The sequence below is a fragment of the Panthera tigris genome, chromosome D1 (assembly GCF_018350195.1).
Source record: "Panthera tigris isolate Pti1 chromosome D1, P.tigris_Pti1_mat1.1, whole genome shotgun sequence".
Lineage (NCBI taxonomy): Eukaryota > Metazoa > Chordata > Mammalia > Carnivora > Felidae > Panthera > Panthera tigris.
Genome location: NC_056669.1, coordinates 26,561,779 through 26,575,804, shown reverse-complemented (window position 1 = coordinate 26,575,804; position 14,026 = coordinate 26,561,779). Strand labels below are relative to the sequence as shown.

Here is a 14,026-nt window from a genome sequence, read left to right as displayed (position 1 = left end):
GTGGTCTAGTTTCATTCTTCTGCATGTCGCTGTCCAGTTCTCCCAGCACCATTTGTTAAAGAGACTGTCTTTTTTCCATTGGATATTCTTTCCTGCTTTGTCAAAGATTAGTTGGCCATACTTTTGTGGTTCTAATTCTGGGGTTTCTATTGTATTCCACTGGTCTATGTGTCTGTTTTTGTGCCAATACCATGCTGTCTTGATGATTACAGCTTTGTAGTAGAGGCTAAAGTCTGGGATTGAAAATTGTTATTATAAACGGGAAAGTTATTTGCGGGGATGAGAGGGAGTTATTTTGTATATGTGCTGCGGAAGTGAGCACTTGGGAAAGTTATTTTGATAAGACTCTCTAAATTGCTTTGCAGATGCTGAAGAATTTACCTTCCCACTAACGATACGTGTGAATACCTATTTCCACTCACCCTTGCCACACTGAGTATTTGCATTCTTTTCAAATTTTGCCAATCTGATAGGCAAAATGGCATTTTGTTGTTTTAATATCAAGGCATAGTTTTAATTAGAAGTTTTGCTGCCCTTGGCACCTCAAAGAGCCCTTCATTTTCTCTAATCTCCAGAAACAATCTGCTCCTCTCATGTTTTGTAGTCGGAGAGCTCTCTGAGCCCTGGTGTTACGAGGTGGTATAACTATTGGCTTAGCACCTTTCCTTCTTGCAGTTTCCTTTCAACCAGCATGGCTTTTATTTCTGCCTCTAATAAATACCTTAGAGATGGTCAGTTCATTCTGTGACCTGGAAAAATTCTAGATAGGAAGTTAAGAGTGACAGTTTACCACAGCGGATGAGTGCTTTTTCCCCTCTCCCCTTAGCAAAAACTTTCCTATTTTCAGTTGTTTATAGTGGTGGCAACATTCATCTGAAGCCTTTTTCATATATGTGCATCCCTTGTCCTTAAGGAAGACACTGGCACTCTCCAGACCTAGAAGCACGCTCTCCCCTTTGTTTCTGAAAATGAACATGTGTGACTCCCCACACACTGAGAAGGAAATATGCTACAATGATAATTGGTCTCAGTAGGAATCCAGAAGCATTCTGTTGTGTTTGCTGCTGTCCAATGTAGTTTCATATTTCACTTCTGGGATACATTGTATCCTGAAATGCATTATGTAATTTCAGAAATAATTACGGAGACTGATATTAAGTGGGCAGGAGAAAGTGTACCATAAGTTGAACACATTCTTTTTCCTTGTCCTGTGTTTTGTTGTGCATGATAAAGTGCATAGGATTAACATATTTTTGTTGCTTACTCACTTCCTGTGAGTGAACTTGGCACACACAGCTTGCCTCCTCACTGCCTGGTTGGTGCCTCCGGAGCAGGTGTGGTTACCTTGTTGCTCTGGTATTCAAGGTGTGTGTGATGTTTACCTCCTCTGGTGCCCTCCTTGAACAGACTTAACCACATAGGTGCCACTGTGACGGAGTGGAAAAAGCAGGGCAGAGTCTGAATTTGAATTCCCTCTCTGTCACTTAGGAGCCGTGTGGTAGTGTTACCCGACCTCAAAGGAATTTAAAGACATGCCTAGCTCTCCAGAAATGTCAGTTGGCTTTGAATTATTAATTAAACAAATTTGTAAGGTGTGCCCACTGTGTATTAAGGTCTGTGCTACCTAGAAATACACTGGTTACCTAGAAGTGATTATCATCGACACTAACGCTCACAGTATCTCGCGTGATTCTGGTCTATACACAACCTCTGCTTTAGCGTCAGTTCTTCAAGCTAATGCTGAAGGATTCAAGCCTTTTAGTCGCTACAGCCTTTCAGGAGTGTTCCAGCACGGGGGAGGAGGAGGTTGTTGGTACTATTTTAATGTCAGCTTTCTCAGCAGTGGCCAGAAGCCAGCGGTAACCTTGCCCAACCACAGTCTCTCTAGCAGCATCTGTTGGGAAAAAATGCATCACAGCTTCACTGGGATAACTCTGGGTTACTGAATTCATTCGTTTCGGTTGGCTCTGCAACGTGATAAAGTATTTATGTGGAGTAGAGGTGGATATATATGCTTTAGTTTGTTCAGTGTGTGATAACATTCATCACTAACGCTGGCATGAAATTTAAGTGGCTTCGAATAAAGGGTGATAAGGAAAACGCACTCTGAGATAGCAAGAATAGCTTGGTTGCAGGATCAGGAGAGGATCCGGGGGGAGGTGACGCACGCAGTTTCATTGCCAGAAGTCCCTCGTTCTTTTCCTTGACGAGTCTCACTTCAGTGGATGTTTTATCCTGTTTTTATTGTGATGCTGAAGCATCTCCCAGGATTTTGTTCTCTCATATAAAAGCTTCTAAAAGGCCCTGAGCCAGAGATGGAATGTCATATACGAGTCTGGCTCCTGGGTTAAATGAATGCATGTTTAAACATGCTCATGCTATTTTGAGGTAACTGATTTTATCTGCTCTCTGGAGCCTGAGTGCTTCAAATATTGGGCAGTAATCATAAGCTGCTGTACAGCTGTCCAGGTCAGATTCTGTAAACACAGACAATACTGTTTCTTCATGGAGTTTGAGAAGTTCTTAGAAGCACGACTGAGGAGCACCTGGGTGGCTCAGTTGGTTGAGCATCCTACTCTTGATTTCTGCTCAGGTATTGATCTCAGGGTCTTGGGATCAAGCCCCTCATCGGGCTCTGTGGCATGGAACCTGCTAAATGTTCTCTCGTTCTCTCTCTCTCTCTCTCTCTCTCTCTCTCTCTCTCTCTCTCTCCCTTTGTCCCTTCCCTCTCCCCTGCTCACGCACACTCTCTCTCTCGCTTAAAAAAAAAAAAAAAGAAGCACTACTGAAAAAGGACTTTCTGTGAATACAGTAGAGTTCCTTTACGTGGCTGAAGAGATTAATGTCATTTCCTAAAGGGCCAAATGTATTTCTATAAATGAATCTTCATTGAATCCCTGCTACATGCTCTTTTAAGGTTGTGGAGGAAGTATGTGATATCTCAGTCCTTAAAGAACTTGTGATAGTAGTTGATTATTATTAAATCAAGCAGTTACTAAATGCCAGATACTCTACTACTGGCCTCATATACATAGTGTTTCATTTTATCCTCACAACAACTAATGAGGCATGTATGACTATGTCCATTTGACAGGTAAAGAAACTGAGGTTCAGAGAGGCTTTAGTAACTCACTAGTGGGGCCGGGATTTTAATCCAAGTCTGTGTGAGTCCAAAGCCCATGGTCTACTTCCTCGAGGTGCAGTTGGAGAGGCAAGAAGGACTCACATGCAAATGCACGCTAATTGAAACCTAGATGGTGTTTGGCACTGGATACAAAGCTATGAGAAATAGCTAATGTGTGAGGCGTCAGAATCAAGACTCTAAAGGATCTTGGCAGACTGGAAGAAGAGAAAAAGTAACAAAATGAAATTACTGGAGATAAATGCAAAATCTGCCTGCCCCCCTCCCCCCCCATTTAAGTAAAAATCAGCTATTTAAGTCATGAGGAGGAGTAAAATGGTTTAATAGCACTCTGTGGGAGGAAGAAAGGACTCAGGGATTTTAGTTATTTTCAAGTTCAAACTGGGTCAGTAGTGGAACAATGGCTGTCATCAATGCTAATGTAATCTGAAGCCATATTCATTTGAAAATGTGGACTCCATTGATGAATACTTGAAGACAACAGGATGGTGAGGGATCTGGAAATTTGGCCATGTGAAAATGCTTGAATGAGGTAGGGGTTTTGGTCTTGGAGTATTTGCAGAGCCTCTTATCTTCGCCAATTCTGTCCTACTTGAGAGGAAAGGTGCAGGCGCTGCCTCCTGCATGGAGACAGGGAGAACTCAGAACTCGGCCTCACGGAACCATCACTGAATGATTCCAAATGATCTGACCTGTCTGGTGAGATGATGAAATGTTGGAGCAGAGGGATGTTGTAGAATGGGATTCCGTGACTCCAAATGCTACAGGGATCAGAGCAGAGGAGAATCAGGGAGGACTAGAGTGGTCAGAGATGGTTCATGGAGAAACTGCAACACGACAGGGTTTGGGAGATTGGTGGGGGAAGAGCCTTCTGGGTGGGGACGGCAACATATGGGAAGATAAAGAAAAAAGGAGTAGGCATTTAAAAAACTTGCTTTATTTATTGAACAGGAAAGTGACATGACTTGAGTATGGGCAGTGGAAATAAGATTGGATAAAAGAACCTGGGGTAGCATATAACCCCGTGACACTTACTTAGGTAGGGAACTTTTTAAGGTGTCTTAAAAAGGTGTCTGCACTGTCAGTACAGAGTCCAACACTGGGCTTGAACCCACGAACTGTGAGATCATGACCTGAGCTGAAATCAAGGGTTGGACGCTTAACCGACTGAGCCCCCAGGCACCACCCCCGCCCCCTGCCGTGTGTTTAGTTTTAAAAGTGAAGTGGTTGAATATTGGTCAAATTATTACTTACACTGTGTTGTGTCCACCCTGAAAAGGCAGGAGGGGACCCCCCCCCCCCCCCCACACACACATACGCACACTCAAAATTGAGTTCAGATGTTGAGACATGACACCACGGATACACTGAGAAGGTATGGAAAGGTTTGAAATCTCTGAGGAGACAGGGCAGGCACTAAAGCAGGGAGCGCCCAGGCTTTCTTAACAGCTTTCCCAGATGTGGGGTAGAAATTGCAAAGATGAAGGCAGCCTAGAGCTGGAAATAGTTTCTTCTTCAGGGTCTTGAAGGGAGCTGATGTGATGAACATCTTCCACCAGAACCTCGTAGTGTGTGTGTGTGTGTGTGTGTGTGTGTGTGTGTACCAGCCAGGTGAAAGCAAATGTGTGCTAACTTTATGGCTAAACTTTGTCCAGGCCTCATTACCGGTGCATAACCAGGTGTTACCTTCAATTGAGGGTGTGGACGGTTCAGACCCTTTGGCAACACTGCAGAACCCTATGGGTAGACTGGAGGCCAAAGAGGAAGAGGATGAGGATGAGGATGAAGACACTGAGGAAGAAGAGGAGGAGGATGGTGAAGACACAGACCTGGATGACTGGGAACCGGATCCGCCTCGGCCCTTTGACCCGCATGACTTATGTAAGTATGAGCTGTTCCTTGGGAGTGTGTGTGGTCACAGCAACATGGTTACCATGTGCTGAGGGCTTCCTGTGTGCAGATGCCGTGCTTCCTGCTCTGCGTGTGCCATCGTACTCAGTCCCCGCCGCAGCCTGTGAGGGAGGCGCTGATGCTTTCTCGTGGGTTCAGATTTTAGTGATGAGTGAACCGATGGTCAGAAGAAGCTAAGCAGCCTGCTCTGTGAGTGGTTCACGTCACGCAGGAATGAGTGGTGGATCGGGTTCGGAGCCCAAGTCTCTGAGACCAGCCCTTGAGCTGTCACACCACTGGGGTACGTTTGTCCAGTCCTGGAACTTTCTGCCACTTCAGCTTCAACAAGTTTGCTTTGCTGTCTTGCCTCTCTTCACAGTAACCTTTTAAACATGCCTATTATATTGTAGGCACCGGTGGTACATTTTCTGAGTTACTTAATGCTTTCCATAGCCTTTTGATGGGGTTGGTCGCTTTCCAGAGATGATGTTAATTGAAAGTCAGGATTGCAGCTCAGGTGGTCTGGCTCCAGTGTGACCCCCGTTAACTGCCACACTTACTGCCTCTCTGTACTGTCTGCTTTGGGAGAGAATGGGAGGGTTCCTGCTTTCACCTACCAAATCATTGCTGCTTTTCATCGATTTTCATGCTTACATGGCGAAGTTCGTATCTCATTTAGTTGAATTACTGAGGCTGTTCAGAACTTTGTGGACGCGCCAACTCTTTCCTGGGACCTTCTGTGTGGTGATGGGAAAGTCTGTGTGCTTGGGGCCAGTGCTCACCTCCATGGGCAATAGAGAACTTCCTCATTTTGTTTTTCCTTGAATTCCTGAGTTTTCAAAGCAACTCCTTAGTCAAATACACATAAGGTTACTTTATCTTACAAATAGTAATACAAAGTAACTCTCTGTTATTGGAGAATTGTAGGAATTGAAAAGTACCTATTTCCTAAGCCAGGTCATCACACAGCTGCAGTTGGGTGAAAGACGTTTGGTTAATTAAATGTGGTTAAGGGTCATGAGTAGGATGCCTGTGTAGTCCAGGCACTTTTCTCTGTTTTGTGGCCATTTATATCTAGTGCTGGCAGTTAGCTTACAAATAGGTACCACTGGGAAAGAGAGACTGAGTGTAGATGCTGAGTGCAAAGTTATCACTCCTAGAAAGAGCTGGAAATGTGTCCTGTCTGGTCTGTGCTAACTATCATTCAAGAGAATGCAGGATGGAATGCTAAATTCATTCATTCATCTTAGCATTATCTTCCCACAATATGCATTGAAATCTCAAACTCTGCATCGTGCTCTGTTTGAGTTAGACATTCCCAGACAATGAGGCTTCTATGACTCCCTTTGAGGAAACTGATTAAATGGTATTGTCAGGGTTTTTTAAATAGCTTCACTGAGCTATAATTTACATACTATAAAATTCACCTATTTTGTCTTACCAGATTTTGCAGCATTTATCCTAATAAGCTCTTCTTTTTTTCTTTTCAGAACTGTTATAATTGATTTGTAAATTTAGTGGACTACTATGTGACTTAATCTCCAGTAGAGAAATAAATCACTGCCTGTGTATTATTTTTGATAGGCACAAGCAAATTCTGGCTTTTAGAGGAAAGGGACAGGATTTTCTTGGTCTACAGTCTATGAAAGCTGGTATATTACAATTGAACGGGTAGTATAATTGTAGGAGTTAATTGGATTTTGGCTTGCAACCTTAGATTGGGGGGGGGCAGGCTTCAGGTTAGAACTTTTTACTTGAGATCAGGTGATGTTCAGGAATTTGACTTTAAGATTTTCTTTCTTTTGCAGGGTGTGAAGAGTGTAATAACGCTCATTCTTCAGTGTGCCCAAAGCATGGCCCCTTGCATCCAATCCCCAATCGGCCTGTGCTCACTAGAGCGCGAGCGAGCCTCCCCCTGGTCCTCTACATCGACAGGTTCCTTGGAGGGGTGTTCTCCAAAAGGCGCATTCCCAAGCGCACCCAGTTTGGCCCTGTGGAGGGACCCCTTGTCAGGGAGTCCGAGCTGAAAGACTGTTACATTCATCTGAAGGTAATTTCTGCTTTATTATAGTTCACTCTTGCTCTTAATACCTTTTAAAGAGGCACATGTTTTCCTACTGATTTTCTTAATTCCATAGCAGTTGTTTGCTAGTATTTTCTTTCCCTGCTGAATTTGTTTGGAAGGGAAACATTTTCTCTCTCCCCAATACATTGGAGACTGCAGTTTCAGCCCCCTCCGGGATTATTCTGAGAGGTGGCCATTCTCAGGGGCTGCATTGTCTGCTGGAGCTGCTGTCACAACTACCACAGTCTGGGTGGTTTCAAGAACAGAAATTTATTGTTTTTCATAGCGCTGGAGGCTGGAAGGCCAACATGCAGGTGCTGGTGGGGTTGGTTGCCTCTGAGGGCTCTCTCCTCGGCTTGTAGACAGCCTCCTTCTCTCTGTGTCCTCATGCCTTTCCTCTGTGCGCGCACTTATCCCTGTGTCTCTCCATGTCTCCCAATCTCCTTTTCTTTCTTCTTTTTGTTTAAATATTTATTTTTGGGAGAGGACAATTTCCCTAAAATAGGAAGACTACTTTTCAGTTTCTGAAACAGGTCTGAACTGTTGAAGCTGTTGTTAAAGAACGGCTCACCTAATATTAAAGTGTATTTATACTGATCCCTGTTCTTCACATTTGATGCTTTTGCTTGTATCCAACCTCTGCGCTGTCTGCTTCTTGGACAGCCACTCTGGAGAACCACGAAAGGGCAGCAGGAAGGGAGAATATTTGGGGTGTGGTTTTTGAGAAATCATCTGTTGTCATGGGGAGGTTTTCTTTGGTGAATGCTCAAGATCTCCAAGAAAGAATGTTACTTTGTAAAGAGAAATACATATCACTAGGCTACTCATAATTTTTTTTTTAAATATTTATTTTTGAGGGAGAGAGAGAGAGAGCGCGTGAACGGAGGGAGGGGGGCAGAGAGAGAGGGAGACACAGAATCCAAAGCAGGCTCCAGGCTCTGAGCTGTCAGCACAGAGCCTGACACGGGGCTTAGACCCACAAGCCCTGAAATCATGACGTGAGCTGAAGTCGGGAGCTTAACCGCTTAACCGACTGAGCCACCAAGGTGCCCCTAGGCTACTCATTAGAAGTGAATGCAGTTGAATCCCTAAAGTAAGTAACTTGTAAGGAACTAGAGAGTATTTTGCTTTGATTTCCCGGCTTATTTACAGCATTTTTTTGATGTGTTAGTTAATGATGAAGCCTCAACTGAAGCTACAGTGAGATTGTTAACTTTAACATTTTGCCAGGTAATTCTCAGAAAATGTCCTTTTCCTTTTACATTTGGCAAGACACAGTGCCTGTATCTTTCTAGATACAAAAGGAAGAATAAGGATACATGGTTAATTTAAGGAGCAGTGTTTTGTATATTACTACACTAATGCATGTTAAAAGTTTTGTTTGTTTTTTTGGTGTGGCTTTTTACGTTCTCTTTGGTTACAGGTTTCTCTTGAGAAAGGGGACAGAAAAGACAGGGATTTGCATGAAGACCTGTGGTTTGAGTTGTCTGATGAGACCCTGTGTAACTGGATGATGTTCGTACGTCCAGCCCAGAATCACCTGGAGCAGAACCTGGTGGCTTACCAATATGGCCACCATGTGTATTACACAACAATAAAGAATGTAGAACCCAAACAGGAACTGAAGGTACAGTGCTGGGGGCCGTGGTACCTTTGTCAGAAATAGTGATTGTTTCACGCTTTTCTTCTTATTTTTTCTCTGAAGTGGGATTCTTATAAAAATGTTCTTTTCCTTATAATTTGCTTACTTATTGAGTACCTGCTGTGTACAGTACATCTGTGGTAATTCCATAAATGAAAAAGAATGAGGGGCGCCTGGGTGGTTCAGTCAGTTAAGCGTCCAACTTCGGCTCAGGTCACGATTTCACGGTTTTTGGGTTTGAGCCCTGCGTCAGGCTCTGTGCTGACAGCTCGGAGCCAGGAGCCTGCTTCGGATTCTGTGTCTCCCTCTCTCTCTGCACCTCTCCCACTCACACTCGGTCACTCTCTCTCTCTCAAAAATAAACATTAAAAAAAAAAAAACAGAATGAAAAGTGTATGACTTTGGGGTCTGTCCAACGCCTACAATAAGGCCCATGGGTAAAGAGGTAGTTGTGTTTGGGGAACAGACTGGTATTTGTGATGGAGTGATTAAAGTTGGGGTCACTTAATGTCATTTACACACTCTGCAGAATTGGTTGGAAACAGGAAATCTTATAAAATCAAATTTAGATGTATAGGCAAGATCTCTTTACCGGATTACTTCGTTTTACCCAAAGAATTCTATGCACTGCCTTCTGATTTCAGGAATCTATTTTGGGGGGATAACCATAGAAATTTGTCTAAATATTAACTCTTGATGACATAATGAAAATTCTGCTGTGATTCTAAGGAAAAATTCTTGATATAAATGAAAAAAGAGGTGAGAAATGATTTTATCAGTACATGAACACTGAATTGCACAGTGCTTCAATGGGGTAAGAGTGAGAAATACGTACCTTTTTAGGGGGAGAACAAAGACCTAGGCTTTGTTCAAAAGTTATACAAAACCCGTGTCTTTGAAACCATCAACTAGATGATTCATTAGCCCCAAAGAAAATATACGAAAGGAGATTCATATCTCATATTATCCATCGCAGTAAATTCTTGATACCAAAGTGAATACTTCTCGACTGAGGAAGGGAGATTATTTTCTCTCTTAAATCAGTAGATAGAACTGTAGAGGTAAAGACAGGCAGAAACAATTAAATAAGACTATCAGTGTAACAAACAACCAAAACAACAGATGCAAAGGAAGCAACAGGGTGGGAGAAGTATTTGTAATACACGTTAAAAGGTTTAAGATAAAAAACAGAGAAAACACCTCTACCCTTTTTGGTATCCACACAGACACATGACTGAATACCAGGAACAGACTTTATTTGGAGGAGGAATCACTAGTAAAGAAATATTAAAAAATGTTTTTTCAATGTTGATAATTATAAAACCCTTAAAACAACTCTGAGTTACTATTTTTATTAATTTAAATTAGCAAAAAATAAATGGATGTAGTACAATGAATGTGAGGGTTTAAAAAATAGGGATATTTGTTACAAAATTGCAGTATTTTATGGGATTATTTCTGGCTGTGTGTAGTAAAAATGTACTTGGCTTGGTAAATCCAGTCCTTGAAAATTAGTCTGAGGAAATAATTATAAACAAAGATAGAACTAGATACATTCTAATTTTGTAATGCCGTGTTTCACTGACTCAGATACCCAGGACTTGAAGATGAACCATTATTTTATACACCATTAAGAAAAAATATGTTGCCACTTTAAGCTATGTTATTGTGCTTATTTTTATCACCAAAAAGAGTAATTTTCTACTTATTGTAGGAGCTGTGTTAGACTTATTTAGAGATAATTTTGAAATCATACCACATTTCTGCATACTTAAAAAGGCACATATACGCAGAAAATTGGTTAAGGTATAAACTGCCTTTGTGTACAGTGTAACTTTTTTTTAAGTTTATTTGTTTTGAGAGAGAGAGTGAGAGAGCGGGGGGTGGGGGGAGTTGCAGGGAGAGAGGGAGAGAGAGAATACCAAGCAAACTTTGAGCTGTCAGTGCAGAGCCCAACTTGGGGCTCAATCCCACAAACTGCAAGATCATGGCCTGAGTCGAAATCAAGACTCAGGTGCTTAACAAAGTGAACCACCTAGACGCCCATAACATTTAAAAAAAACCCAGAATCACTGTTTTACTTTGTCATGGATATTTGTGTTTTGTTTATCTGTTGTCTTCTGTGCCATCAAGGTGTTTGTGATGCTGTAGTATTTAAAAAAAAATGTTTATTTATTTTTGAGAGAGAGAGTGTGTGCAAGTCGGGGAGGGGCAGAGAGAGGGAGATACAGAATCCGAAGCAGGCTCCAGGTTCTGAGCTGTCAGCACAGAGTCCGATGCAGGGCTAGAACCCACGAACTGCGAGATCATGACCTGAGCCGAAGTCGGACGCTTAACCAACTGAGCCACCCAGGTGCCCCGATGCTGTAATATTTTTAAAATAAATGATCTACTGTTGCCTCTTGGATATTTTTCCAAACTACTGATGGCATTTCTGTGCAAGTTTTGACCCTATGCTTTCTCACTGACTGAACCCATATGTCTTTTCCCTCAATTAAAACACATATTTTTGGAAGTTAGGTGGTTTTTCATTAAGTCAGTAGGAAGTTTCTGACAATTTGATGTTTGGTATATTCATAGAAGTCCTGTAAGGTGATCACACCAGCCTTGCATTTCTTTGACATTTCCTTTATTTATTCTCAGGGAGATGGCTTTTTTTTTTTCTTTTTTTCTTTATTTTGCATTTCTTGTCAAGTGTTAATAAGTCATGGAGTGCCGGTGGGGCACACAACTGAATGAGGTGAAAACAGTGTAAAGAGCATGGCCAGGTTTGTACAAGAGAAACGAACAGGTAGTGAAAGAAAGCTACATTACAGCAGTAATTGCAGAATGCCATGGATAGTGAGGTGGTCTGAGATATTAAAATAGGAGAAATAAACATCTTGGAATTGATGGAATAGGGTAGAATTTATAACAGCAAAATGATAAACTCAAAATCCAACTACAGGTCCTGGTCAAGTAAATTACAGAACACAGATTCTGTAGAATATTATTCCACAATTAAAAATGAGGTCTCAAATATTTCCATATAGTTAAAATAGTGTGTCATAACAATTATACATGATTAATTCATTTGGCAATTAATATATTGAACTCCTGAAACTCTGTTTCAGACACTAAGAAGAGACAGACTGGTGCCTGTGTTCTAGAGGGAAAGTGGGCAGAAAGATGTAAATAAGCAAATACAGTTGAGCCTTAAACAAAACGGGGAGTAGGGGTGCTGACCCCGCAGGCATTTGAAAATCTACACAGAACTTTTGTCTCTCCAAAAAGTTAACTATTAATAGCCTACCATTGATTGGAAGCCTTACCAATAACATAAACACTTGATTAACATACATTTTGTATACTGTATGTATTATATGTTGTATTCTTACAATAAAGTAAACTACAGTAAAGAAAATACTATTAAGACAATCATGGCGGCGGGGGGGGGGGGGGGGGCGGTGTGCCTGGGTGGCTCAGTCAGTTGAGCGGTCTGACTCTTGGTTTTGGCTTGGGTCATGATCTCGTGGGTTCATGGGATTGAGCCCCATGTCAGGCTCAGCCCCATGTCAGGTGTGGAGCCTGCTTGGGATGCTCTCTCCCTCTCTGTCCTTCCCCCTCTCTCTTTCTCTTTCAAAATAAATAAATAAGTATTAAAAAAAAAAAAAAGACAGTCATAGGGAAGAAAAAGTGCATTCACAGTACTCTACTATAAAAAAAATTGTGTATAAGTGGACCCATGCAGTTCAAATTCCTGTTGTTCAAGGGTCAACTGTAATATCAAATAGTGGTAGGAACTATGAAGGAAACAAATGGTGCAGAAAGAGCAGATAGCAGGCAAGGGACCAATTTAGAAATGCTGGAGAGGGAAGGCCTCACTGAGGAGATGATAAGTAGGTGAGGGACTATGGAATGGGAAGGAGCCAGTGCTGTACAAGGGCTAGGGGAGGTGAAGGGGAAGAACCCAACACTCCTGATGGTGGACCAGCAAGGGCAAAGGTTGGGGTGGGAAAGATCTTAGCCTGTTTGAGAAACTGCAAGCAGGCCCTCTTGCTGAAAGGCAGTAAGGGAGAGTGAGAAGACCTGGAGTAGATCATGGAGCCCTTTAGAGACCGTCATCGAACATGGCATGTTTTTTATGAGTGAGAAGCTGTTTAAACATGGGAATGATGAAATCTGATTATGTTTTTAGAAGCCTTCTCTGCTCCTGTGTCAAGAATGGATTGGAGGGAGCAAGAGTGGAAAAGAGGAGGCTTTTAGAACAACAGGCAAGAGCGCGTCTTGGCATGCATCTTGGTGGGAGAAGCAGAGTTGGAGAACATTTGAGCTGTTCACAGTTCTTGCTGAAGGATGACAGAAGGACACTTAGAAATATGAGATACCTTTTAGGTTTCAAGTCTGAGCAGTTGGTTGGAAGGCAGGGTATTTATTGAGATGAAAAAGATGGCCAGGGGTAGGGGTGCAATAGGGAAGCGACTAGAATTCAATTCTGGACATGTTAAGTTTGAGCTGTTTGTAAAGCATGCCAAATACCAGGTAGGCATGGAATGTATGTAGAAGGAACAGAGAGGGAGGGTCTGGGATAGGGATATTAATTTGGGAGCTGTCGACGTAGAGTTGGCTGGAAATAGATGTGGTCACTTTAGGGAAAAATAAGAAGGCCCTGGACTTGGATTAAGCTCTGAGGAAGCTGAGAAAGGAAGAGTCCGACGAGGAGACTGAGCAGAAGCAGCCAGTGAGATTGGAGGGAGGAGGAGACTCAGGAGAGTGTGGTAGCGTTTGAAATCCTCATTGGTGATCCCAGCAAGACCATTGGGTGACATGTTGGGGTGGAAGCCACTATGATTCCAGCTGTGTGAAAACCCGTGTTTACATACAGATAAAACAACCAGAAGGCTATGCTTTATTTTGATGAAGAGACTATTAATATTATCTCTTGTGAAGTTGTTCTGATAACAAAAACAATTTTTTAAAAAGGAAAAAGAAAACACACAGTGAGTGTGTCTTGGCATGTGAGCTTCCTGACTGACCATCTGGTGTGAAAGAGATCGGCTCCCAGTGCGATCTTTTTGTTGTTTGTTTGTTTTTTGTGGGTTGTGGGAAAGCCTGAATTGTTTTATGCAAGCAGGAGAAAGAATTTACGCATGCACAGAACATCTGGTGATGTCCTTTAGTTCTTGATGCCATACTTGGTTCTTGCAGGTGTGGTATGCTGCATCCTATGCTGAGTTTGTGAACCAGAAAATTCATGACATTTCTGAGGAAGAAAGGAAAGGTGATTGGACTTTTTTCTATTTTCTAT

At 42.3% G+C, this 14,026-nt stretch overlaps 1 protein-coding gene across 4 annotated transcripts in view; it reads left to right on the top strand.

Annotated features, from left to right (window-relative positions):
- The window catches only part of PRDM10 (PR/SET domain 10), a 98,589-nt gene that overhangs the window by 47,578 nt on the left and 36,985 nt on the right, over positions 1–14,026 (top strand). For 3 of the 4 annotated variants that reach the window (XM_007082685.3, XM_042957906.1, XM_042957907.1), the window contains 4 exons: positions 4,798–5,023; positions 6,841–7,082; positions 8,521–8,724; positions 13,927–13,999. In XM_007082685.3, coding sequence (XP_007082747.1) covers positions 4,798–5,023; positions 6,841–7,082; positions 8,521–8,724; positions 13,927–13,999 — 745 coding nt within the window. The remainder of the gene's footprint in view (positions 1–4,797; positions 5,024–6,840; positions 7,083–8,520; positions 8,725–13,926; positions 14,000–14,026) is intronic. The other variant, XM_042957908.1, reaches the window with a different exon arrangement.